The sequence below is a fragment of the Raphanus sativus genome, chromosome 6, assembly GCF_000801105.2.
Source record: "Raphanus sativus cultivar WK10039 chromosome 6, ASM80110v3, whole genome shotgun sequence".
Classification (NCBI taxonomy): domain Eukaryota; kingdom Viridiplantae; phylum Streptophyta; class Magnoliopsida; order Brassicales; family Brassicaceae; genus Raphanus; species Raphanus sativus.
In genome coordinates, this window is record NC_079516.1 from 22,740,399 (window position 1) to 22,767,389 (window position 26,991).

Below are 26,991 nucleotides of genomic sequence, written 5' to 3' on the forward strand. Positions count from 1 at the left end.
ATTGACTATTTTTAGAATTGCGATCAATATTTGTGTTTGGTTTTAGCAAATCCCCTTTTTAACTTGCGTAAGACGACGTCTACCTTTGGCGTTGCTCCAACAACAAGTAAGAGCATAAAAGTAAAAATTGAAAGTGAATGAGAAGTCGAAGGAAGCAACCTCTATTCATTCTTATATTTAATCTCTCTCATGTTTAATTGATCTGCACACACATTTTTTCATTTGCTTACAGGACCTCTCTTAACAATGGAGGAAACAACAACGTTTCGGGGGCTAAGACACCTTTTCATGACCATCTTCTTGCACGGATTCTCCGTGTTCATTGTAGTCCCGGTCATTACAGACGTCAGCATGGCGGCTCTATGTCCCGGAAAAGACGAGTGTTCCCTCGCAATTTACCTCTCAGGCTTTCAACAGGCTGTACGTATTAAATTATAATATATTTTCCATTACGTTCTTACTTTTAAAATTTCACTACGTCATATTTATCTATTCGTATAACCTTTTATTTTTGTTTTCTATAGTCACTTACTAAACACTAATAAGAGTATAAATGAATGAGCATTTCGATTAACTGCTTAATTTCGGTTCATTTGTTTACCTTTTCATTCTAACGGGTTTAAAGACTTAAAATTGTATGGAAATTGTGTAAAGTTTAGTTTAGTTTGGATTTATTATGTCTATCAGTCAATCAGTTTTTATGTAAAAAATGCTATTCAATTGATCGGTATTGGTTTGCTTACCGTTTTTGGTTGCACGTCCAAAACATACATTCTAATTTTACCTCACAATATGTACAAAGACATCAGTTATTATAAATCAATGAAGACAAAAATATATATTCACTTAGCTTAACATTTTACCAAAAAAATAATATATATATATATATATTCACTTTCTTTCATTGCAACAAAGCTATAATGTCTACCTCACTTCTAAGAAAATAGTAGTATATCATAAATATTAAATTTTAAAAAATTCAGAATAAAACATATTTGGGAAAGGATTTCTCATAGTTAAAAGACTCATTAGACAATCTAGTAACAGTTGATATTCTGTTACTGATTAACCATAGTAATTAATTATCTTGTTTAAGCATATTGAAAATAATAATATTATGTTCTTCAGAAATTTTGTGAGGTTTTACCAAATGGATTTCTCTAATGATTTTTTTATTTAAAATCTTCTTACAAGCATGTAATTTACAATGTACACAAACTATAAAACACCAATCTCATTACGGGTTAGATGTCATTTTAAAAAATGTAAAAAAAAAAATATATATATATATATATATATAATATGTATATTCGGGTAAGGCTGCAAATAGGAATAAATTCATAAAAAAGATTGAAGCTTAAATTCATAAACTTAATTTATCCAAAATGAATGAAAACGATCACATACTGAGAAAAATAAGTTAAACTGAAGGTATTCATACAGAAAATACCAAGTTTTTTAAAATATATTTTCATCTGAAATTTTAATATTAAATTTCTAAAAGACACAAAACGAAACGAACTAACAAGTTAATAATTTCAGATACAAAGTGACTGAAACTACAAACATAATAGTCCTATTAAAACATTTTTTAGTCCTATTAAAACATACATTTTCTAAATTACAACTAAGAAAATAAAATAATTTGGTTGATTTTTTTGGTAACAAAGATATTATATTATTCAGATTTAAAGTAGTTTAGGTAATTAAAGTGGAATAGAATAACTATTGTAACAAAAGTTTTTATGAAAAAAAATTCACAGATTCAACTAAAGAATCTAAACTCTATTTGTCTCGTTAGAATATGAGATATATTGAAGTCTACCATCTAATTTTAGATGTCATTTGTAAAAAAAAAAATATATATATACCTAGTTATATAGTTTAAAACGAAATGGAATCCTATCTTCCACAAATTGTCTTTAATATCTGCGGTTATTAGATAACGGGTGTGGGGTCCTTGATGATGATGCCGTTGGTAGGAAGCTTGTCAGATAAGCATGGAAGAAAAAGTTTACTCACACTTCCAATGGCACTCAACATTCTGCCTCTTGGTACGTTTCCTCATGGTCCCACTTAGGAGCTTTCATAAGCTTTTTTAAATCACGTCTGGTATGCCTTGCTTCAAAGCAAAAGCAAAAGCAAAAGCAACAGCACCATTTATGTTTCACATACTTTCACGAGACAACCTGGTAAAAATCAGAAAAACAACAAAAATTAAAGACAAGTGAGTGATAATTAGAACACTCCACTAGCATGAAATATCCTCTCTATTTAATATTAATAGTTTTAACTTTATTTAACATCTAATAATATTTTATTTAGAAAGAAATAATAAATCACCCATCTATTTGATATATGTTTTAGTTCTCGTATAGATTACCAAATAAACTAAACTATAACCCCCTCCCCCCCCCCCCCCCCCAATCATAAATTTTAATATACATTTGTACAAAGTAACAAAATTCTACATTCATCCAAAATAGCTAAAGAACCCTGTCCTTCCCCATCACTTTTTAACTTCTCAGTTTATTATGTTGTAAAATATTGGTATATGACATCAATCATTATCAACCACATTGTTATTTGTTTTTTTTAGAAAATATCAACGAATAGTCTGATATAATTTGGTTGAAACACAGCTATACTAGCGTATAGAAGAGAGACGTCTGTCTTCTACATCTACTATGTTCTCAAGACTTTCACGTCCATATTTTGTGAAGGAAGTGTGCTCTGTCTCGCCCTTGCTTATGTGGTATGTCCTTTCCGCTCTTTCCTTTTTTTCTTTTTTTTCTTTTTGTCATCAATTCACAAATTAATGAGTAACAAAAGATAGAGGCAATCACGAATAGCTCTTACATAAGTGTGTTTAGTGTAGAGCCAATGTCACAAAGCCCTAATCTCATTGATTCTCCAATTACCCGAAAAAGCCTTCTTTGAGATTAAATCTATCAAAGTTGTAATCAAAAAGGATTTTTAATTTTAAAGCTCTGATACTATTTCCCAACATGAAAAGTTTTACAAGCATGTTTAAGTTATAAATAACAGTGGAGAACCTACGTTCACCAGAGAAGAGACAACTGCCCCACAATAATCTATTAATAAACGTTTTTTGCTTAATAAACATCGTATATTCCGTAGCAAAATTTGTTTCGACTAAGAGTTTGCCCCCCCCCCCTAGACCAGGGTTCAAATCCCCACCTGCCCTTTTACACCTTTTATTTATTTTATGTCCCCACGAAGTTTTTTTTCTAGATTTGCCAATGATAAATAACCCAACAACTCTTGTCTCCAACGATCGGGTCAAAAGAAATCCCACTCTCCCTAAGATATAGGAGCACTACTTATTCAAATAGCAGAAACATAATAAAGAAAATTATGAATAACAACACAAGCTAAAGATGCGCTGCATCAGGTCTCTGAGAGTATAAAAAGATTCACCTCTGAATCTGCAGTGTCTGGCTCTCCTTTGAACGACTGAGATGCTTTACGTTGAAGACATTGGCTGTCCTGATGTGTTGCGGTAACTCAACGCGGTAAGCTTCCGAGTTAATGCGCTCTAGAACCTTCACCGGACCAATTCTCCTCGACTTAAGCTTGTTATACTCATGTAGGGGCAGTCGATCTTTTGTAAGAATCACCCAAACCAAATATCTTGAATCAAAAAAAACTTTCTTATGTGCTTATCTGATGTTGCCTTGTACCTTACTGCTGAGTTTTCCAAGTTCGTGATAGCTTTTGTATGAACCTCCTGCAGAGAATTGACGAATTCCAGTGTTGTCCCGTGCACTTGTGTGTGGTCTGGTAACATCCTCAGGGCTAAAGGACCATTGGGTATGTTACCATAAACCACATGGAAGGGACATAAAACCCAAGACTTCATTGTTGGCATGATTGTACGCGAACTTAGCATGTGGCAGCTTCGATTCCCACGATCTCACATTGTCTCCAACCAAGATTCTAGCATGTTTCCGAGAGCTCTATTAGTAATATCTGTCTGTCAATCCGTTTGAGGATGGTAGGCTGTACTCATGTCAAGACTGGTGTCTAGTAACTTCCACAATGATCTCCAGAAATGACTCAAGAATCGTGTATCGTGGTCAGAAACAATGGAACTAGGGAGGCCATGTAAACAATACACTTCCTTGAAGAAAAACTGAGCCACAACTACTGCATCTGTTGTCTTCTTACAAGCGATGAAGTGAGACATTTTTGAGAACCTGTCAACACCAAAAAAATTGAATCATTTCCCTTCTGTGTGCGAGGTAAGACAAGAATGAAATCCATACTCAAGTCAGTCCATGGCTGTATAGGAATAGGCAGCGGATTATATAACCCAGCATTTGACGCACGACCTTTTGCCATTTGACAAGGACGACACCTTTCAACAAACCTCTAAACATCTCGTCTCAATGTCGTCCAAAAATAGGAGGCTGTGACCAGTTGTAGTGTATTGTCTCATCCCAAATGACCCTCTCCATGTAACTCATGTATGATTCGAAGTCACAAGCTACTCTATGGGGAAAAAATCTGGTTAGCCTTGAAGAGAAAACCATCATATAAACTGAAGTCAGAACGCACTCCTAACTGCACATCTCGCATAATCAGCGCAAAGTATGGATCAGTATGTATAGCTCAGCGAATGAGGCAAAATCTTGAATTGATGTATGCAGAGTGTTGACAAGGAAATGTCTGCGACTGAGAGTATTGGCAACCTTGTTCAGCTTACCCGACTGATGACAAATGGAGAAGGTAAACTATTGTAGAAGCTACCCAGGTTGTGTGTCTACCAGAAACCTTTACCTTGCTGTCCAAATTTTTCAGCGCATCATGATCTGTGTACAAGATGAACTCGCGATGAAAAATATAGTGTCTCCAATGCTTAATTGCCTGGATAATGGCATAGAACTCCAGGTCATAGGTGTTGTAGCGGCTTCTAGCTCCTTCCAACTTCTCACTATAAAATACACTGGTTTTGATTATTGACTAAACACTGCTCTGATTTCCAGTTTCGATGCATCACAATGAAGCTCGAAAGGCTGTGTGAAGTCAGGAAGCACCAAGATTAGCGCCGTTGTGAGCTTCTCCTTGATCAAGACAAATGCTTCTTCAGCTTGCTTAGACCAGGTAAACGTCAACCTTCACACAGTCTGTTATACGGGACATGATTGTGCTGAAGTGTTGAACAAACCTCCTGTAGAAGGAAGAGAGACCATGAAAGCTTTGAAATTCGGTTATTGTCTTCGGGGTTGGCCAGAAATGAAATGGATCTACCTTACTCATATCCATAAAAAAATCCTCCGGACGAAATGATATAACTCAGAAAGATAACTTGCTCAACCCCAAACTCGCACTTCTGTCTAGCGACAAACAACTGTTGTTGGCGCAAGACAAGTAGGATCTATCGCAAGTGATTCACATGTTCCCCCAAATAAGAACTGAAGACCAGTTTGTCGTCAAAATACACCACTACAAAAATCCTAATATAAGGTCTGAGCGCTTCATTCATGACTCTCATGAATGTACTCGGAGCATTCGACATGCCAAAAGGCACAAAGAGCCACTCAAACAACCCTTAACTCGTCTTAAAAGTTGTCTTCCATTCATCTCTGGGGCGTATATGTATCTGATGATATCCACTCATGAGATCAATCTAAGGGAACATTGATGATATGCCCACCTGATCAAGTAAATCATCCATGCATGGAATGGGAAAGCGATATCTCACCATGATTTTGTTGATCGCTTTGCTGTCAATGCATATTCGCATATGTGATATCTTTAAACCTTAAAGTGTATATACATCCTTTAATGACGACATATTTCCGAAACCAGAAACTTAATTTATATGAATTTCTAGGTGTCAAATACTTAATGAGCATTTCATAACTATAATACCAAGGCTTTATCTATAATACCCATATGACGAGTGGTAAAGCTTTAGTTTGCGGATCCGCTATCATTATATTTTTCTTATGTGCTCAAATGACACTCTATGTTTTTGAACTTCTTCTTTAATAGAAAAATACTTTAACCTAATGTGTTTACCATCATTCATATACTTTTCATCATTTCAAAAGAAAACAACTGCGAAATCATCACCATAAATTCTCAGCGGCTTGGTTTTAATGCAGGTCGACAATCCAAAACCCTGAGATATATTTTCACAGCCACTATTCATGAACTGTGGTCTCAAATCATGACACAATTCAACTATAATAGTTGAAGTAGCAATGATAGACTGCTTTCACTTTTCTTTGTTTTCTTCTCCCAATTAATAAAACAATAGCCAAACACTAATATTTACCATCAATGAATCCAGCATATTTTGAATATGAATACCCAATGATATTTAGCTAATTGGATCTCTTTTTTGCAAGCATGTACTCGTTAAGTACTATAAGAGTTTTTTGTATCGTTCTAGTGCTTCATTCTATGTTTATTTTCATGTCCGTCCAACTATCCGATATAGATCAAGCTCCCAACCACTAATGTCTAAGAAAATTTTCTAGTTCTTTACACTCCAATTCATTCTTAAGACATTACATTTTACTAAACTTCCTCTTCTGAATTGGAACTATTTCTACAGAGCGTTATATATAAGGTCTTACTAATATATATTTTCTGAGACAAACTCAATAGTCTTTTTGATCTATCTCAAAAGATTTATATTCTGATCACATAAGATGCCTCATCTATATTATTCATAATGTTTCTTTTATCATGATTAATCACACTGTTATTAATTTTAATATTTATAAGAAAATAACAAAGTCACTTTGGAGACTAACATGTTATAAACTATATAAATATTAAATCAGCCATATGTAAAAATATCTCAATTTATGTTAAAATTTCATAACATAATTTATCTACATAGTGTGTTAATAATATTTCATTACACAATTCACATATTATTAAAATACAGCGGAAACATATTAATTAAACACTTTTGAGGAGAATTTTCAAATTTACCACTTTCATGGTACCATTATTTATTTTTACCACCATTAAAGACACATTATCAAAAATATTTATTCATTGAAAGGTTAAAAACTCTTATATCTTTGTTTTTATATGCTTTTCAAAATTCTAAACCTAAACTCTAAACTCTATATCTTTCGAAACCCTAAACCCTATATTTTTCAAATTCGACCCTAAAACATCAACTATAAACCCTAAAACATCAACTCTAAACCTTCAACCCTAAACCCTAAATCATAAACCCTATCCCACCTCTCAACTTTAAACCCTGAAGTTTAGGGGTTTAGGGTTTTAATTTTGAAAAAATTAGGGCTTAGGATTTAGGATTTAGAGTTGAGGGTTTAGGGTTGAAGATTTAGGGTTTAGGGTTGAAGATTTAGGGTTTAGGGTTTATGGTTGATGGTTTCGGGTTTATAGTTGAGGTTTTAAGTTTATATTAGTTAACCTTAGGATTTTTTTTGTTAAAGTTAATCTTAGGGATATAAATGTGCTTTACTCTTCATTAAAAGTGATGATAAAATTAGTTATTGTAAACATGAAAAGTGGTATTATGAAAATAGTATTTTTGGCAATTTCCCTTCCTTTTAACATTCTAAATTACTTTTCCCAAATAATTTATCTGTAACTATTCCTAAAATCCAGAATTTAGCTTGCAACCTCTCATGCATGGACAAAATTAAATAAATTCTAGGAAAAAATAACCAAAAGGTGCAACTCCATAATTTTCTTCTTCATGATTTTACGACATCTTTTATAAATTTTTCTTTTTAGTTGTTTTACCACAACATAAATTCCATTCGTAAATGTCACTAACCTTATTATTCTTTCAGTTTTTTAATAAGTGTCACTTTGACATTTTTTATTTCGATTAATAAAGTAATGGGAATATATGTAAGTTGTTACTAATAATACATCTATGACTAATAATATTTGAGATAAATAATTTTTTTTATAAAATCAATACAGTTTGCAGTTAATTTTCTGCTGAAATTAAGTATAATTTACACTAAAATTGTAAAATGATATTTTTGTGTAACAAAAAAAAAAGTTAAAATGACACTTATTATAAAAAAAAATTATTATGAAGAGTTTTAAACATTCGTTCATTTGGTTCCTTACCGAACACATATTTTGTCTTAAATACAATAAATGGTTGCTACAGTTCTTAACAAATAATCATAGTTAACAACCAATCATTATGTCATTCTTTTTTTTTTGAAACTAATCATTATGCATCCTTCCAGCACACAAACAACTAATCCCTCTGTTTTCTTTTATATGACGCTGTAGAAATTTCACACAAATTAAGGCATCTAGTAAATTATTTTTTTAGCACGTCATGTAAATTAAGGCATCCATGAGAGAATCAGCAGAAAAAATAAACAAAATACCAGGATATATAAAGCATACGTGCATGAATCTATCCTAACATTCAAGTTTGTGTTATTTATATATTGCAATGAAACACTATTAGTTAATCTTTCAAAACGTTATGCAATTACGGTTACATGGCCCGGCCCTAAAATATTTTGGGCCGGAAATCCCAAAACTATAGAGGTAAAGAAAAAGTAGTGAAATGACTAAAAGTTTTGAACTCTTTATCTTTCGAAGTATTTGTCAGCTATCGGGAAAACGGCCAATTCCACCATGAATTTAACGTCTCCATTGTATTCATACGCTAACTATTAGATCAAGCCAAAAGCATTATGAATTAATTTTTATTTTGAAATTCCCACATGAACTTTTTCAATCTGATCAATTACTGCATAACCTGAATCAATTTCGGTTTAGTTGCTGATGTGGTGCTTACGTGGACGCTATGTAGGAAATTGGTTTGATTCGGTTTGACATCTGTCCAAATTATTTTTCTTTTAAATTGAATAGTACAAAACGACATTGTTTTGGTATTTTAACAAAATTCTTTGTCAAAGAAGATCGAACCCTAGACTTGGAGTTCTTCAATTAAATGCTCAACCACTAGATTAATTAAAATTTCAACGATTATATTCCATTACAATAATACGTGAACACAATATTCTAATAAGAACAAACATGTGTGAAAGCACTTAGAGATGGTGGTGGCGTCACGGAGGAGATTGTCGCAGAGGGAATAAGTCATGCATACCACCACCGTCTCCCTCTTTACTTTAGCCATTGTTTCTCCTTCAATTCTTCAATGAATCGCACGTAGACCACCCAGTAAAGAACCCCCGCCCCCCAGATTTACGTTCAACTCATTTTCTTCCGTGATACAGTCACACTCAAGTCTCAATCGAAGAAAGACGGAGAAGCAAATAATTAGTTGGTGATTTTGACGAATTTGTTACTGGAAAGAGATTCATTGGAGACAATCTTAGATCGAAGGAGATGAAGTAGATAGGATTAATTTTTTTTTAATCTATTTACTCTCATAGACGTGAATTTGCTTGACGAAAATATTTAGTTCAAGTATTATTGTAATGGAACATAATCGTTGAAAGTATAATTAGTCTAGTGGTTGAGCACTTCGTGAAGAACTCTAAGTTTAGGGTTCGACCCTCTTTGACAACATTTTTTTTAAATATCAAAACGACGTAGTTTTGTACAATTCGATTTTAAAAAATTGGACACATGTCAAACCGAATCAACCCAATTTCCTATATGGCGTCCACGTAAGCACCACATCAGCAACTAAACCGAAATTGATTCCGATTATGTAGTAATTGACCAGATTGAAAAAGTTCATGTGGGAAATCCAAAATAAAAATTAGTTCATGATGCTTTTGGCTTGATCTAATAGTTCGTGTATGAAAACAATGGAGACGTCAAGTTCATGGTGGAATTGGCCGTTTTCCCGTCAGCTATCATCCGACTGAACTACAAGTGATTTTACAAATTCAATGGCCAAAATTTTACTTATTTTAAAGAGTGCCGGAAGCACATGCTTCTATGGCTTCCTCTCTGGGCGGAAACTTACGTCACCAAAAGATGTCGTCCACGTATGTATTATCATGAACACACGCTCAACCAATTAGGCAATAACACACTTAAACCTTAATCGCACAACGTTACCGTCAGGGGCTGATAAACTCTATACAAGGAGGGTGCACTTGCGCCCACTCATAATTTAATGGTCAATATAGTTATGTTAAATTTTTTTTTTTTTAATTTCAGTTTAATGCACCCACGTTAGAATATAATTTTGCACCCATTGTTTTTCTTTGTTCCTTACAATTAAAATTTGGAGTTTATTTTATAATGGATATTTCATGATAAGCATAGTTTTGGTCAAGTCCATATCTATTTAATGTCACATATGTATAATATATGTCAGGAAAATATTTTTTTCAATTTAAGTACTGATTAATGTATGAATTTAGAAACAGAAAAAAATACTTGAAAAAGTTAAATAACTAATTTTTAAGAATATATATTTCTACATGTATACCTGAATATTAAATTTAAAATTTGGTTTATAAAATTTAATTTAGTTTTATATGATTTTAATAAAAATTAATATTTACCATTATTTTGAATACATAAGTTGATAAAAATTTATATCCGCCACTGGTTACTGTATACATGCTAACTAGGAACTTGCACATCAACATATAACACCGTATATTTAATAAATCATAAATGATTCCCTGCGTTTTAATTATGGTGAATGAAACAAATCATGAACACTCTTTAAAACGGTTTCCTCAGAATATGTTCATGTACTTGATGAAAACTAATTACATTGAATTAATTAAATTTAGAATGGCTTCTATACCACATGTAAGATAAACTCGGAGAATTATCAAAAATATCACATTTATAATACCAATTTTTAAGTTTACACTAACCATTATTACCTTCACTTTTAAAGAGCGCAAAAGACATTTATAACCATATAGTTAACTATTCTAAGCTTATCATTAAGAGTTGAGAGGTAGGGTAGGGTTTAGGATTTATGGTTTAGATTTTAGAGTTTAGGTTTTAGGATTTAGGATTTAAGGTTTGACGTTTAGAGTTTAGAACTGAAGGTTCAGAGCTGAGGGTTTATGGTTCAAATTTTGAAAAAGTAAAATTACAAAAAAGAAAAAAATTTATTTATTTTGGTATTTGTTTACTATATATATATATATATATATATATATATGTATATATATATACACATAGAAAAAGATATATGTGTCTTTTGCATTTTAATGAAAACATTATTTTTAAAAATGTTTCTTTAGTGGTGGACCAAAATATAAACATGAATAATGGTATCAACAAATAGTAAAGATGAAAATGCTTCGATGACTTTTAAAGATTTTTATTATGAAATATATCTCAAATACATAATCTTGATTTTATTTTAATTCAACCCTAATCTGTTTTTCGACAAGAGGGAAGAAACACCCACTTTTATCCATATTTGGTTAGGCTTTGTATGGATGCAACATCACCCATTGATTTTCTTTATCCTTAACCTTTCACCTTCATGATTCCTTTGGTGAAGAGGAATCAAATCTGTCTTTCTCACTTTGATATTTTTTTGTCACGGTAATGTTACAAAAGGAGAACATGTAGCTTATATATATTTGTTAATAGTTACGATGGCAATGGTTGTGATGGTCTAAGACAATTATCAATTTACAATAACACCGTTTTATTATGTAACCACCATTTGCACACATATACTACAATCATTATTTTTAAGTAGTAAATATTAATTAAATATTTACTAACTACAAATACTATATACACGTATAAATAAACAATACAGAAAGGCATTAATACTATATATCATCATTATCTTTAAGTAGATTAATTAAATATTTACTTACTACAGATACTATGTACACGTATAAATAAATAATAAAATGGTAAGGATAAGGATAGGGATTATCAATAAACCTGAATTCTAATGTTTTAATCAAAATCAATCCATCACGATATCTTCTTTTATATTAGAATTCATAACATTAATACGAACTTGATCTTTATATTGAATCAATAACATATGTGATATAAGAATATAAAAAAATATATATACATAAGAGTAAAAATGGTAATCTGTTTGAGTTTCTTTTATTACAAATTTTTGATAAAATATGTTCTCAAAATAGTATATATAAGATTTATGTTTCAGTTTGATCCATAGGTGACTCCTTGTATTTGTATTTATAGGGGGGTTTTCTCAAAACGTGTACTTATATGAGTTCTTTTTTTTTCAAAACATCCAGCGCCGGTCTACCAGTATTAAAGGCTCCACACAAAATCTGGATTTTAGTTGTGTGAATTTTGAAAAGATATTCTATAAACAGATTTAGCTTTAATTTTTTTTGGAAAAAAACTTGAGGTTCTACGTGGTCGCTTCTAATGCTTGCGGGTCTAAAAATACTATTACTATAAAAACTATTTCTTTCATCCTAATGTTTCTTTCTGAAGTTCAATTTTAATATTTTGAAAAAGTATTTTCCAATTAAAATTATTTAAGAATTTAAATTTAAAAGTATTGATAACATTTTTAATCTGGTTTTAAATAATATTATCAATAATATATTTAATTGATTATTTATATATAAAATCCAACTTTTCACAAAATTTGTGGACAATTTATAGGCTGATAATGTATCCGAAAATCAACGAGCTTCTGCATTTGGAATACTTACCGGAATTGGATCTTGCGCATTTGTATGTGCAAATTGCTGTGCTCGTTTCTTATCCACCACTGCTACATTTCAGGTTTCCTTTCCATTCATATATGTAGACATGTGCATTTAAAGTTGTAGTGAACATTCATTTCAAATTCTTATATTTATTTCTTTCTTTGTCTTTAGGTCGCGACAACAGTAGCAATTTTTTCAACAGTGTACATGAGAATATTTCTACCTGATTCGATCCGAGACAATAGCTTGGTTACTTCCATTGTTTCAACCGAGAAATTGAGTTATGCGTTACTTGAAGATTACCCTGGACATAGAAATCAAATATCAAGAACAATACGTTCTGTAAGTGAAATGGCCTCTCTAATGAGGAGCAGGTGCGTCTACTCTTTCATTACTCTTTTTAGTGAATAAAGTCGATTAATCTTCATATTAGTTTTAGTCAACATTCACTTGGGTTTTAGCAAGAAAAACTCACTTGGTTTATTTTTCCAGCGTTCCACTTTTTCAAGTCGCAATGGTTTCATTCTTCAGTAGTCTTGGTGAGGCCGGTCTGCATGCTTCATCTATGGTATGTTTTAAGCATCTAACTATTGATGCATATATTTCCTACGATTTTAAAATGGTGTAGAAAAGAAAAAATTGTAGTAAACACCTCATTTAGAATTTTCATAACATATCCACTTTTATAGAATCAAAGTCTTATTGCCTTTATCTTCTCCATAATTTTTTTTTATTTCCTTCATAATTTAAGTTTTTGATATTAATAAAACACATGCTCTTCATTTTTATTGTCTCAAACTCCAATTTTTCCAGGTCAGCCTTGGATGATGACAATAATAGAAAAAATTAAGTAAATGATAATGATAATAAGTAGGAAATGAACAAGATTTTGGTTCATTCCTTTCGGTGAACTCTCAAATTCATCTCAAAATGTTAGCACCAATCAAAATACTATGTAGGATTAGTGAAAAAATGAAACAAAATTAAAAAGAAAAAAAGGGAAAGAGGTGAAAAGATGTTTACTGGTTTTTTAAACGTCATTTATTGCTTTTTTTATTGTCTCAAAAAAAAACAAAAAAAGAGGTGAAATTGGAGTTTGAGACAATAAAAATGAAATTAGAATTGCATTGATATACATAACTATTTTAAAACTTTATGCACATATATGAATTTTCATTTTTAAACAAACAGAATTCCAAAAATTCCTCTTAATTTAACTACAATCGTTCTTGTGGTTTAGTTAGGTTAAGCTGATTAATTTTGTTCATTTCTTTAATTCTCAAAGCCAAGTTTTTGCCAATTGTTTCACGCAGTACTATTTTTGCCAATTGTTTCACGCAGTACTATTTAAAGGCCAAGTTTCACTTCAATAAAGACCAGTTTGCAGACTTGATGATCATATTTGGTATTGCCGGGTCTGTTTCACAGGTAGAGGACAACTAGTATGCTTTACTTTTCTAGGACTTATGAAATTTTATATTTATCCTCATTATTTAACTAACAAAAAAAAAAATCAATATCACAGTTGCTCTTCATGCCCATTTTAATTCCTACTTTAAAAGAGGAGAAACTGCTCTCAATTGGTCTTTTTTTCGGCTGTGCGCATGTAAGCAGCTTCTCTTTATCTACAGTGTTACAATTTTCTAAACTTGTTAGGATCACAAATAGGAGAATAGAAGATAATCTATATAGTATAGTTCAATGTTAAATTGATTTCGTGATATAAATTTATGAGACTTAACAAGACTTCCGTTTTTCTTTTCTTTGATTTTGTTACGTCTTTGTTTCTCATGTTTTAATCTTCAAGATGTTCCTTCTCGGTATGGCATGGTCCGCGTGGGTAATAAGTCTATCCTTTCAAGCATATTTTACTTTTGGATGGTTTCTCTTCTTTATTATATAATTTGGCATTTGAAACAGGTTCCATATATGGCGGCCATGTTTTCACTTGTCTCTATATTTCCTCAGTCATGTGTAAGTTTCTATCATATCATTTTTATTATTACTTTCTTTGCTAAAAGGTAAATATCATATCAATGAAAGTTTAGATGTACAAATAGTGATTACAAATTGCTTGACTTAGGAGAATGGTTCCATGGCAAAAAACATGGAAACGAATCCAACTAGTACTTTGTGTAAACCAATTAATAGCAATAAACCCTTGAAGAGATGTTGTGATAGAATCAACAAGAGAGAAATTCAAAGAAATACAAATAATCAAATTCGGTACTCCGAATAAAAAGTATTACTCTAAGCAGTCAAGAGAGGCTCGACCAAAGCCTATCCATAACGTTTAAGATACAATGCTCATGTAATAAACCTGCCTTCGGATTGAAATACACTAACCAGCATACCCTAGAAGCACTAGCTCGCCGTGCACTATTAGTATCTAGGGTTTTGAACAAGATGGAACTCATATAGATAGATGTTTAAGGTCATAGTAATAGGTTAAATTTGGCCGCAGTTTGAGCATCCTCTCCTTCCTTTCTATGAATCAATCTGAAATCTTCATCGCTTATTGACAGTCCAAGCTTATTTCCCTTACTTTATATTGTTCAATAAAGCTCATGACTAAGTTATTCCCTTTCATCTTAATGTTTAATCAATAAAGCACATTGAGAAAAGTAGAGATGTTTTAAGAGTTCTTACATGGTATCAGCATCTCCAACGCACCTCTATATTTACTTCTACAATAGCATTTAAAGAAAAAACAACTCAGACCATGCTCAAATTTTTCTTGTCTATTTGTTATTCATCGACACTGCTTCAGTAACTCATAAAACGTGGGTCTCTCTCTCTCTCTCTCTCTCTCTCTCTCTCTCTCTCTCTCTCTCTCTCTCTCTCTCTCTCTCTCTCTCTCTCTCTCTCTCTCTCTCTCTCTCTCTCTCTCTCTCTCTCTCTCTCTCTCTCTCTCTCTCTCTCTCTCTAATATATTGTATTTCTCTAAAATAACAGTCTTCAACTATATAAATAAATGTTTAAAGTCATTGTAATATGTTAACTTTGCCTAGAGTTTGAGCATAGTTTTATTAGCCTCTCCTCATTTTAAATCATTTAAATCTTTATATTTTGATGATAATATAAGCTTTTATTTTCCTTACAAATCTCATGAAGCCATTTTCCTTTCCATCTTTCTGCTTTATCAATAAAGCTAATTTGAAAAAATAATTAGTATCGTTTACGATGTCGGATTAGAGAGAATCAAGCATCCTAGTTAATTTGTCTTACTATACCTCATACAAAAACAAATGAATAACCCTATAAAATCAACAACAAATTACTACCCACAGTTCAGTAGTTTTACTATCCGTAGCGCAACATAAAATGTTGGGCTCGGTAATCTGCTACACACACCACACAATAACTTGCAAGTAACGTTGGAAATCAATCAAAAATTCGCTCAGCTTGATCCGCCCTGCTGCGGGCTGAGGCTAATATAATGTATTTCTCTAAAATAACAGTCTTCAACTATATAAATAAATGTTTAAAGTCATTGTAATATGTTAACTTTGCCTAGAGTTTGAGCATAGTTTTATTAGTCTCTCCTCATTTTAAATCATTTAAATCTTTATATTTTGGTGATAATATAAGCTTTTATTTTGCTTACAAATCTCATGAAGCCATTTCCCTTTCCATCTTTCTGCTTTATCAAGAAAGTTAATTTGAAAAAATAATTAGTATCGTTTACGATGTCTGATTGGAGAGAATCAAGCATCCTAGTTAATTTGTCTTACTACCTCATAAAAAAACAAATAAATAATCCTATAAAATCAACAACAAATTACTACCCACAGTTCAGTAGTTTTACTATCCGTACCGCAACATAAAATGTTGGGCTCGGTAATCTGCTACTCACACCACACAATAACTTGCAAGTAACGTTGGAAATCAATCAAAAATTCGCTCAGCTTGACCCGCCCTGCTGCGGGCTGAGGCTAATATAATGTATTTCTCTAAAATAACAGTCTTCAACTATATAAATAAATGTTTAAAGTCATTGTAATATGTTAACTTTGCCTAGAGTTTGAGCATAGTTTTATTAGTCTCTCCTCATTTTAAATCATTTAAATCTTTATATTTTGGTGATAATATAAGCTTTTATTTTGCTTACAAATCTCATGAAGCCATTTCCCTTTCCATCTTTCTGCTTTATCAATAAAGTTAATTTGAAAAAATAATTAGTATCGTTTACGATGTCGGATTGGAGAGAATCAAGCATCCTAGTTAAGTTGTCTTACTACCTTATACAAAAACAAATGAATAACCCTATAAAATCAACAACAATTTACTACCCACAGTTCAGTAGTTTTACTATCCGTACCGCAACATAAAATGTTGGGCTCGGTAATCTGCTACACACACCACACAATAACTTGCAAGTAACGTTGGAAATCAATCAAAAATTCGCTCAGCTTGACCCGCCCTGCTGCGGGCTGAGTCACTGTTATTTATAATTTTGATCTGCATAAGCCACAGAGAAAATATATATTTGGCACCGCTCCACTTAATTTGTAGATAACTTCCAGGTCCGACAACAATATTAACTATAATAGAATACTTTTTGATCATATTTTAATTGATATTTAAAGATCACATATTTATAGTTAAAATTATAAATATGTATAATAAAAAATTTATAAATATTTTTAGTTTTTAATATTTTTATGAATTCTTCTTTAAATAATCTTTAACATAAATTTTATGGGTTTGGCGACTCTTCTCGAATAAATAAACTAGATCCGGTCTGGCAAGACATTCAAATTTTTCAAAATTTTCAATCCATATCGGCTCCATAACGGGTTAATCGGGGTGGATCCCGCAGGATATGATTCAAATTTTCAGCTCTACCTGTAAGCTATATTGAAACTAAAAACTATGATTGTAATTCAACAATCAAGAACTCAAACTCAAAACTCTTTATTGATCTCACAATGCTTTAGAAAAGTTCACAAAAGTAAAGCTCTTAACTCATACATTATATCATATCATGATATCTCCTTATATAACTATCTTTGTTTCCTAAAATCATAAGAAAACACATAACTAGATAACTCTAAACCAAATCTTCCTAATCATAAACTCATTAGGATAATATCTAGATAACTTCAAGTTTAAGTTAAGTCAACAATCTCCCCCTTAAACTTGACATCTACTTATTTCACTTCTTGAACACCAATGAAGTCTCTCATCTCTTTAAGCTTACACCTCCCAAGTGCCTTAGTCAAGATATCAGCCTTCTGCTCCTTTCCAGCTACATGCTTCACGGATACAAGCCCATCTTCCACGCAATCTCTGATAAATTGGAAATGTTTGTGTATATATTTTCTCCCTCCATGGAAAACTTGATTTTTTGTCAATGCAATCGCACACTTATTGTCAATCAGTATCACTGCTTTGTTAGGCTCATCCACGATCTCCCCCCATAATCTCTTGAAGCCAAATAGCTTGCTTGGCTGCATCTGTTGCCTCCATGAATTCAGCCTCACACGAAGAAAGAACCATGATCTCATGTTTTGTTGAGCACCATGAAACCGGGCACTGATTGAGATAGAAGATAAGCCCAGTTTTACTTCTTCCATCATATGGGACTACATTGTAACTGCTATCACTGTATCCCACAAGCCCTTTCTCGTTCTCTCGTTTGTAGAATAAGCCAGGTGAACAACTGCCTCGTACCTACCTAAGTACTTGCTTTAACGCCGCTGCATGTGGTACCTTAGGGTTATGCATATATATATATATATATATACTCAGAACCCCTACGTTGTAAGCAAGATCAGGACGCGTATGAATCAAGTAACGGAGACACCCAATGTTTCTCCTAAACTCTGTTTCATTAACGTCCTTCTCCTCTTCTGCCTTGGACCGTTTTAAGCCAGAATCCATTGGTATTTGAACTGCATTGCACTAATTCATCCCTGCTTCTTCTAAAATCTTGGACGCATACCTTTCTTGTTTCAAAACATTGCCAGCTACAGACTGAATCACTTCAATCCCAAGGTAGTAAGTAAGCTGTCCAAGATCAGTCATCTCAAATTTTGCCGCCATCTCTGCCTTAAACTCTCATATAACATCCAGATTTGAACCAGTGACTAAGAGATCATCTACATAAACAGCTACTAGGAGGTGATGCTCATTCGTCCTTTTCTTGAACAGATATGGTTCTTTAGAACACTTTCTAAAGTTTAACTCCTTGAGAATCGATTTTAACTTGATTTTCCAAGCTCTTGGTGCATGTTTTAAGCCATTGAGAGCTTTATGTAACCTGTAAACTTTATCTTCACTCCCCTTTAACTTGAAACCATCGGGTTGAGACAAATAAACTTCTTCAGCTGAATCTCTGTGTAAAATGCCGTCTTGACATCAAGATGGTGAACTTCCCAACCATTGAACACTGCTAAAGCAATGATAACACGAACACTCTCTATTCTTGTGACAGGAGCAAAATTTCTTCGTAATCAATGCCATGACGCTGCACACAGCCCTTAGCTACAACTCTAGCCTTATATTTTCTTATACTCCCATCTGCATTCTTATCTTAAAAACCCATTTCAACCCAATAGCTTTACATCCAACAGGAAGCTCAACAAGTGTCCACATCTTGTTCTTCTTTATAGATGTAATCTCATCTTCACAAGCTTCTCTCCATACCCTCTCGACACTTGCTTCATTCCAGTCCCATGGCTCTTCATTTATGAGAAGAAGAAGCCTCCATGTCTCGATCACATCTGTCTTGATAACATAGTCATCTAAGTAACTCGGTCTTGTGATTGTTCTCGTTGAACTTCTCAGGTTTGGCTGATCCTCTGTTTTGACTTCATCATCACTTATGTTACTATCTTCCGCTTCTTCACCACGATCACTGCCTTCCTTTTCTTCAGATTCTTCAACCTCTCCATTGTCACAAGCTGGATACACTATGTCAACGACCCCATTCGTCTCTAAACGACCCCATTCTGTTGTGGAGAGTAGGGCGCGGTCAGGTGACGTTTAATTCCATGATCATCGCAGAATTCTTGAAACTCTTGAGACGTGAACTCTCCTCCCCTATCTGTGTGGACTGTCTTGATGGTAACTCCAGTCTCTTGCTAAACAACGCGTTTAAACTTCTTAAAACGATCACATGCTTCACTTTTCTATTTTAGAAAAATTGACCATATATACCTCGATTTATCATATATCAAAACAAAAATATATATGTTACCTCCGGCTGTTGATGGCGAGATTGGTCCACAGAAGTCACCGTGAAGGAGCTCGGGTATATGTTCCGCACGATAAGTTGTTGCTTTCGCGAAGGAGACCCTTTTTGTTTTCCCATAAGACATGAAGCACATGTTTCCTTTTCAATATTCATCTTGTGCATTCCTGTGATTATCTCATTGCTCATCATTGTCATCATAGAATCAATACCAACATGTCCATGCCTCGCATGACACAGCGCTTGAGTCTCCAGTCTTCTCAAGTTGGAGACACTTCATTCCTTCAACTTCCATTATGACCTTGTATAAGCGATTCTTTGACCTTAATGACTTTACTAACCAGTTTCCTTCCGATCATGGAGTGTTAAATAGTATCCTAACATCACAACCTGATTATGTGGCCTGACCAAGACTAATTATGTTACTCTTTAACTCCGGTATGAAGTATACATCAGCCAACACCTTCTTCTTCCCGTCTTTAGTGATAAATAGAACCAAGTCTTTTCATTTTATGTCGATCTGTGAGTCATCACCAAAACACATCTTCCATGTGATCTTCTCATTGATTGTCTTAAAATAACCTCGATTTTCCGTCATATGGTTGCTAGCTCCATTGTCTAAATACCAAATATGATCAACACCAGACTGCTCTCAAACTTGCTTGGTATGACCTTTCCTTCATTCAGGTAAATAACCTCATGTACCATCAACTCCTCGGCTTCATGTGTGCTATCGTTCTCATTCTCACTCCCTTGCCTCCAGTCGTTTCCTTGCCTCCAATTGTTTCCTTGCCTCCTTGCTTCCGGCCATTATAGCGTCCTCTTCCTCGTCATATATTATTGTAGCGACCACCTCCTCCTCTTCCTCTGTGAACATAGCTTTCTTGTTGCCCTTGTGAGTCCGTATTAGCATAGAGAAGCTTTCCTTGATCCTCATGTTGATCATCAATTTGAACCCTCTCTTCATAGGCCTTCAATCTACCAACAATGGATATGTATTTCTTTTTTGGAAGGCTACTCAGGAATTTCTTTACGAGCTTTGGTTCTTCAAGAATCTTGACTTAGGCTGCAGATTTGGAAGATATCTCTACGAGTTTACCTGAAACCTCATTTATAGTTTAAGTATCCTTCATCTTCAGTCGATTGAAATCATCCGTAAGTGTCTGCAATCTCGCCTCTCGCACCATATCTGCTCCCAAATATATGTGCTTAATCGCATCCCATATACCTCTCTTGCAGTTTTTGGATTACCAACTTGTAGGAGTGCCCGATCCGTATTGCTCTTATCTCCATCTCAGTTCCTGGATCAATAGCTTCCCGAACCTTATGTACCTTAAATAAAACATCCGTATGCATGCTCCTTGCCATATAGTTGGTGGCGCTAAGCATAGGACATTGAATTGCTGAAGATCCACTCTCCTTCGGTTTATAGTTGGTTACCATTAAATCCCCCATATTGGTTATCTTCTATTTTTCTCACACGATCGGTTTTGATTTCAGCAAGGAAGCTCTGATACCAATTATTGAAACCAAAAACTATGATTGTAACTCAACAATCAAGAACTCAAACTCAAAACTCTTTATTGATCTCACAATGCTTTAGAAACTTTTACAAAACTAAAACTCTTAACTCATACATTATATCATCTCATGATATCTTCTTATATAACTATATCTTAGTTTCCTAAACTCATTAGAAAACACATAACTAGATAACTCTAAACCAAATCTTCCCAATCCTAAACTCATTAGGATAATATCTAGATAACTTCAAGCTTAAGCTTAAGTTAAGTCAACAAGATAAAGATAAAAGATCATTGCTGAACTAATATCCAATCGCTAAAAGAGAAACAAGGTAAAACTGGTTATGGCTTGAAAGCATTTAAAACAGAGCAACCGTTGTTATACCACCTTAATCGGACGGCTCAACAAGGAGCCACAACCACAACATATACTAATTAGAGGAGAGATGCGTTCACAAAGAGGTGGTGGCTAAACAAAGTAAAACATGATGCCATTCTCAAGCAGGACATATCAGCGGTAAAAGAACCCATCGTAACACCTCCACCAATCCAATGAACCCGGACAAAAGAAAAGGAAGCTCTACCGCGGTGCCAGTGCCAAACGAAGCCCAATGCCAGAAAGGCAAAACAAAATATACGTGATTTATTGCATGTTTCATTTTGAGAGAAATTTTTTTGGAGACACGCAAATCACATTTGAGTTGACTACTGATCTTATTCTGAATCATATGCTCGTTGGTTCTGTGTTTATAAATTATAATCCAACTTTAACATCTTTTCTTATAACCCAATTTATTTTGATTTCATATTATTAGTAGTTCAATTTTGCAGATGCGGAGCATTGTCTCCAAACAAGTAACATCATATGAACAGGTAAACAATTCTTCGCTTATAAGAAGCTACATTAGTTTTGATTTTATTTGATAGATGTCAAAAGAAAAATTGAAAAGAAATTAAAAAATGACAATTTTGGGTATCAAGTTTGTAAATAGAACTAAAGTAATGTAGAAATTTTGATATACTGAAACAGATGATTTTTATCATTTTTTGAATTATACTCTTTAACAAAACTAATCCTAAATCTTAGGCTCTAACCTTTGTATAGTAAAATTGATGTCCAGACATCAAAACATCATAGAAAAAATAATTACTTAGTATATTATAAAAATTAAATAAATAATAAAACTTTCTAAAATCGGTAGAAGAGCTTATCACACACAGACATTCAATAAATGCAAGTACTTATAATTTTCCTTTACAGTAATCCAAACCACTAGAACTTTTGATGTAAGATAAAATGGAAGAAATTATTTATAAGACAGTCATTAAATATATTCTAATAAAATAGAATCCATATGGAACTAACTTTGTTGATGTAAAATTCTGAAAATACCAGTGAAATTAAAACTACTCATAAAATTTCATTAAAGGTATTTTGGCTATTAACTATACTTTAGATTATATTTAACAAGATGAATCATTACAAATGAGATTATTTTACCATTAAATGATGTTCTTTAATGTTAAATAAATGTTATAATTTTTTAAAATAATTCTTATTCTAAATATAGAAAATATTTAAAAAATTATAAAATTATAAAAATAAATATTTCACAAGTATAATTAGATAATGAAAAACATTAATATATTTAATAGCTTAATAAATTAAATATTATTAGAACATATACTATATTTATATTATATTATACACAAAATATGAATACTTGTATTTTAACATATTTATAAATATTTAAGTTGATATAATTAATTTTAGTTTAGAGATTATTAAATAATTTGTTATACTTTTTATTTTATGAAAAATAATTAACGAGATAAAATATTATGTTACTTTATTTTATGGTATTTTGTTTTATTGTTGATGTTTTCTGTTTGTAAATTGATTAAAATAACATATTAAATCTTAAGTCATAAAATATTAGAATAAACTTTGATCACTGTGAAATTAAAATGGATTAACTTATTTGAATTGAAAACATAGAAAGCATCAAAACTTTAATGCTAAAACGTTAAATACATAAATTAATCTATTTTGAGTCTTATACAATTGTATTTATTTTAAATTTTATTTATAGATATTGAATTGTTATTAAAATTTATAAATATTTTTAGTTAACTGAATACATATTAAACTTACGTATATAACATTAATAAAAATGTTTTCCTAAAAACATATAAAATGATTACAAACTATTTTTAAAAGTTGATTTGGCATTATAATATTAGAAAAGAATTTAAATAAATGTTTATAGTTTGAAATAAAATTTATTCTTCACACAACCAAACATCAAATATATTCAACATCCAAACTAAAAATAAATATTTTATTCAAAAATTTTAATATAAAATACATCCCTTTCTAAATATAATAAAATTAAATGATATTCTTTTTAATACATCATTTTTTATAAATTTTAATATATATTTCGAATTAAAAACTAATTGGTATTCTAAGGAAATGAGACCTATGTTATTTTGTGAGCTTAGTTTGAAGTCAATTTTGTAACAGACCATTTAAACTTTCTCTCTGACTCAACTCAGGGTAAGGCCCAAGGGATTATTTCAAGCATATGCTCTCTTGCAAACGTCATTTCTCCGCTTGCATTTTCACCTCTAACAGGTTCAGTAACCACTAAAACCTTTTTTTTTTGTGCAACAGTAACTACTGAAACTTATCAATTAAAAATACAGGACATTTTGTATCAAAAAAATAGACAATACTTGCTACTGACACAAGTGCTCTTTTCTTTGCTTCTTCTAGGCTGGTTTCTCTCTGAAAGAGCACCATTTGATTTCCCAGGGTTCAGTCTTATGTGCGCGGGGTTTACTATGGTAACATAACTTTCGCCATTCTGCATTTTAAATCGAAATCTCAAAGTAAACATGGACCCTATGCAAGCTCATTTTTTTTAAACCAGATTTATGGTTCATATTGATCAAATATGAAAACTGAACCTTTTTCAAATGTTTTTAGGTTTAGAACCTAAAATACAAAGAAAAGTTAATAATGGCAAAACCACCAACAAAACACTAAAACTATCTTCATTTCTCAAATAGAGTTATTTTAGGTTAAAAAATAGTGTTTATTTCTTGAAAGTTAAGAGTTATTTTAGGTTAACATCCCGAGTTCTGATATGTGAAAAGATTTGAAATAATTTCCACAAAATGTTTACATATTACATAGTTTAACTAACTTATTTATATGAAAGTTTTTAGTTTGTATATTTTATAGTTTTATTTTAAGTTATATATGAAAAACTAATTATTTTATAAAGGATTTCCTTTAAATTGTGCGCTCCAAAAAATGTGGGTCCTATTCAAATGCACAAGAATGTGTTCAGCGCCGAAGCATATACGGTTTTCATAATAAAATTCACCTACATTACATTTAAGTCTAAAACTAGATTTAAACCCGCACGTTCGTGCGGATATTTTTCTATTTATATATGTATTTTATATTATTAAAAATGTTTTAAATGTATAACTAATATTTTATTGTTTATATTATGTAACTATATAATATTATTGTTTATATTTTTATTTGATTTTATTAATATATAATGATTTGTTTCAAACGTTTTACTTTGTTATTGATTTTTATTACTTACTAATATATTTTCGAGTTAGGTACAAAAAAATTAAAAATATGAAATAATCAAATAAAGAAACTTCCTTCAATTTTTTTGTTTTATAATTTATACATTTTGCATATAATATATTTTAAAATTTTATTTATTTATATTATAGAAAAAAAATATGTTTAAGATAATTTATATTTACATGTTGTGTTTAGAAAATATATTTAACATATATTATATATTATACTAACATAATGTCCAATTGAGTTACTGTATTATTCTTTTAATAGTAAAAACCTATCGGTTTAGTTTTAGTTTAATTTTGGATGGTTGTAATAGATTATATTTTGGTTTAGTTTAAGTAATTTGGTTCTATTATTAATGCAGCAAGTAAAGGATCCAAAATATATGCGATATAGTAACAAACTTGAAAAGGTCCAAATTTTTAAAACAATTTTTAAATAGATAAAAATAAGATTCTGTTTTAATAGATTAAATTCAGTACTGATTTTATGCCTCTGAGCGTATGTTAACAAAATTAAAAATTAAGTTTCTTCAAACTCCTAAATGACGTTCTTATTGTATTAAGTTTTAAGAGAACCTTTAAATTGTACTTGATAACTCTTTTTGTCAATTTACCCTAATTTGTTTTTGAAACTAATTTCCCCCTAATTCTTAGGATTTTTTTTTCCAGTAATGATGCTCTTTGTGAATCAAATTAAATAAGTTCAGAACGACATTTTGTTTAGAACACTAAACTTTTTTTCAAAAAAAAAAGCAATTATTATTTTTATCTATCTATCAGTAGTCAGTTTCATATAACACTTGTCTGTTAGGTTTAAATTTGCTTCTTCATTTTCTTTGTGGTAGACAGTAGCTTTTACCCAAAGTCTCATGATCAGAGCAACAGCTCCAGTGGCAGATATGGGATCTCCATAATTCCAGTCAGCTCAAAACCATGATTTTATAGCGAATCATAATGTACAGGCTCTAGATACATAAGTCAATGTTTATTTTTGTTGTTGTTGTTTAATAGCATGTTTGGCTCGTCATCAGCCGCTAGGACAGACACCATATATTTCAAGGTTAAGGTTTAAGACTGTTTCTGTTCATATATTAGGTTGGTCTAAAGAAACAATAGTCTCATATTTGTATTATAAAATAGAAAGTGAAAAGGTAAAATTTATTTTATTTTTCCTTAAAATGTGAAATTGTATTTAATCAACAAGAAAATTTGGTTTATTTACGAAGACCTACAGTGGTCTGTTGTAACTGGAAAAAAAGCAGAGCTGAGAGTATAAAAAATCAGAGCTAAACTGCTTCAAAAAGAAAAAGAAAAATTGAGGTTTTAATAATTTCACTTCACGTTTGGCAAGCGAGGTCCCAATTGGAGAGGAATTCTACTGTTTCTCCATACTGTGATGAAAGATTTGAGAGTTGCTTTCGATTTTTCATTTTGAATTATGAGTGACGCTGCTTCTGATGTCTTCTCCCATTCGTTATTTCCATCCATTTTCAGTACACTGCAGCTTGGAAGACAAGGCAGAGAATCAATGCTTCAGCTCGACGAAAGCAATATTTGGAGAGTGACCTAATCGTTCCATCCAGTGGTGGAGCCTGCGAAGAAGTATGCATCAAAAATTTAAAATTTAATTTAATCTAGGCATAAAAATTGCAAAATATCTTTGATTAATTGGTTAAATCTCAGTAGTTTGACCCCGTGAATAAATAGCCAATTTTATATACGCAAGTTATCGACCCTAGTTGCTTCTTTTCCTAGTTCCGCCACTGGTTCTATCCCAGTCCAGCGTGATGTTTATCATAAGGTTGATCAATGCCCCATTCCCTATTCTTATTCAAGTAGTCAACTTGTCTATGATTTCAAGCCACGTAATGAAAGCATGTCTGTGTAGGGCGGGCATGAGAAAAACCAGACAATCAAGCTCCGTGTAACAGGTGGATGATGTTCCCGAAGCTGTCGCCAAGTCTTTTTTAGTATAGCACAAAAACGCCTCTGTATAGGTTATTTAAGCCATACGTTAACCAAACCAAAATTGAAAATTGTA

The 26,991-nt window shown here is 32.0% G+C and overlaps 1 protein-coding gene across 6 annotated transcripts; it reads left to right on the forward strand.

Moving 5' to 3' along the window:
* Positions 1-26,941, forward strand: LOC108805791 (uncharacterized). Of its 6 annotated transcripts, XM_018577732.2 has the most exons (15): positions 1-106; positions 233-420; positions 1,943-2,054; positions 2,643-2,755; positions 12,562-12,684; positions 12,780-12,982; positions 13,101-13,176; positions 13,950-14,036; positions 14,134-14,214; positions 14,416-14,448; positions 14,529-14,582; positions 22,161-22,202; positions 23,889-23,967; positions 24,109-24,179; positions 26,445-26,941. In XM_018577732.2, the coding sequence occupies exons 2-15, from the start codon at positions 247-249 to the stop codon at positions 26,586-26,588; spliced, it is 1,392 nt and encodes a 463-aa protein (XP_018433234.1). In that variant the 5' UTR covers positions 1-106; positions 233-246; the 3' UTR covers positions 26,589-26,941. The 6 variants fall into 6 exon arrangements, 5 of the variants coding, with proteins under 5 accessions (XP_018433234.1, XP_018433238.1, XP_056844545.1 ...); XM_018577735.2 differs by lacking the exons at positions 1-106; positions 26,445-26,941 and adding an exon at positions 25,800-26,122 and having other exon boundaries at positions 122-420; XM_018577734.2 differs by lacking the exons at positions 1-106; positions 26,445-26,941 and adding an exon at positions 25,796-26,122 and having other exon boundaries at positions 123-420.
* Positions 26,942-26,991: the final 50 nt, after the last annotated feature.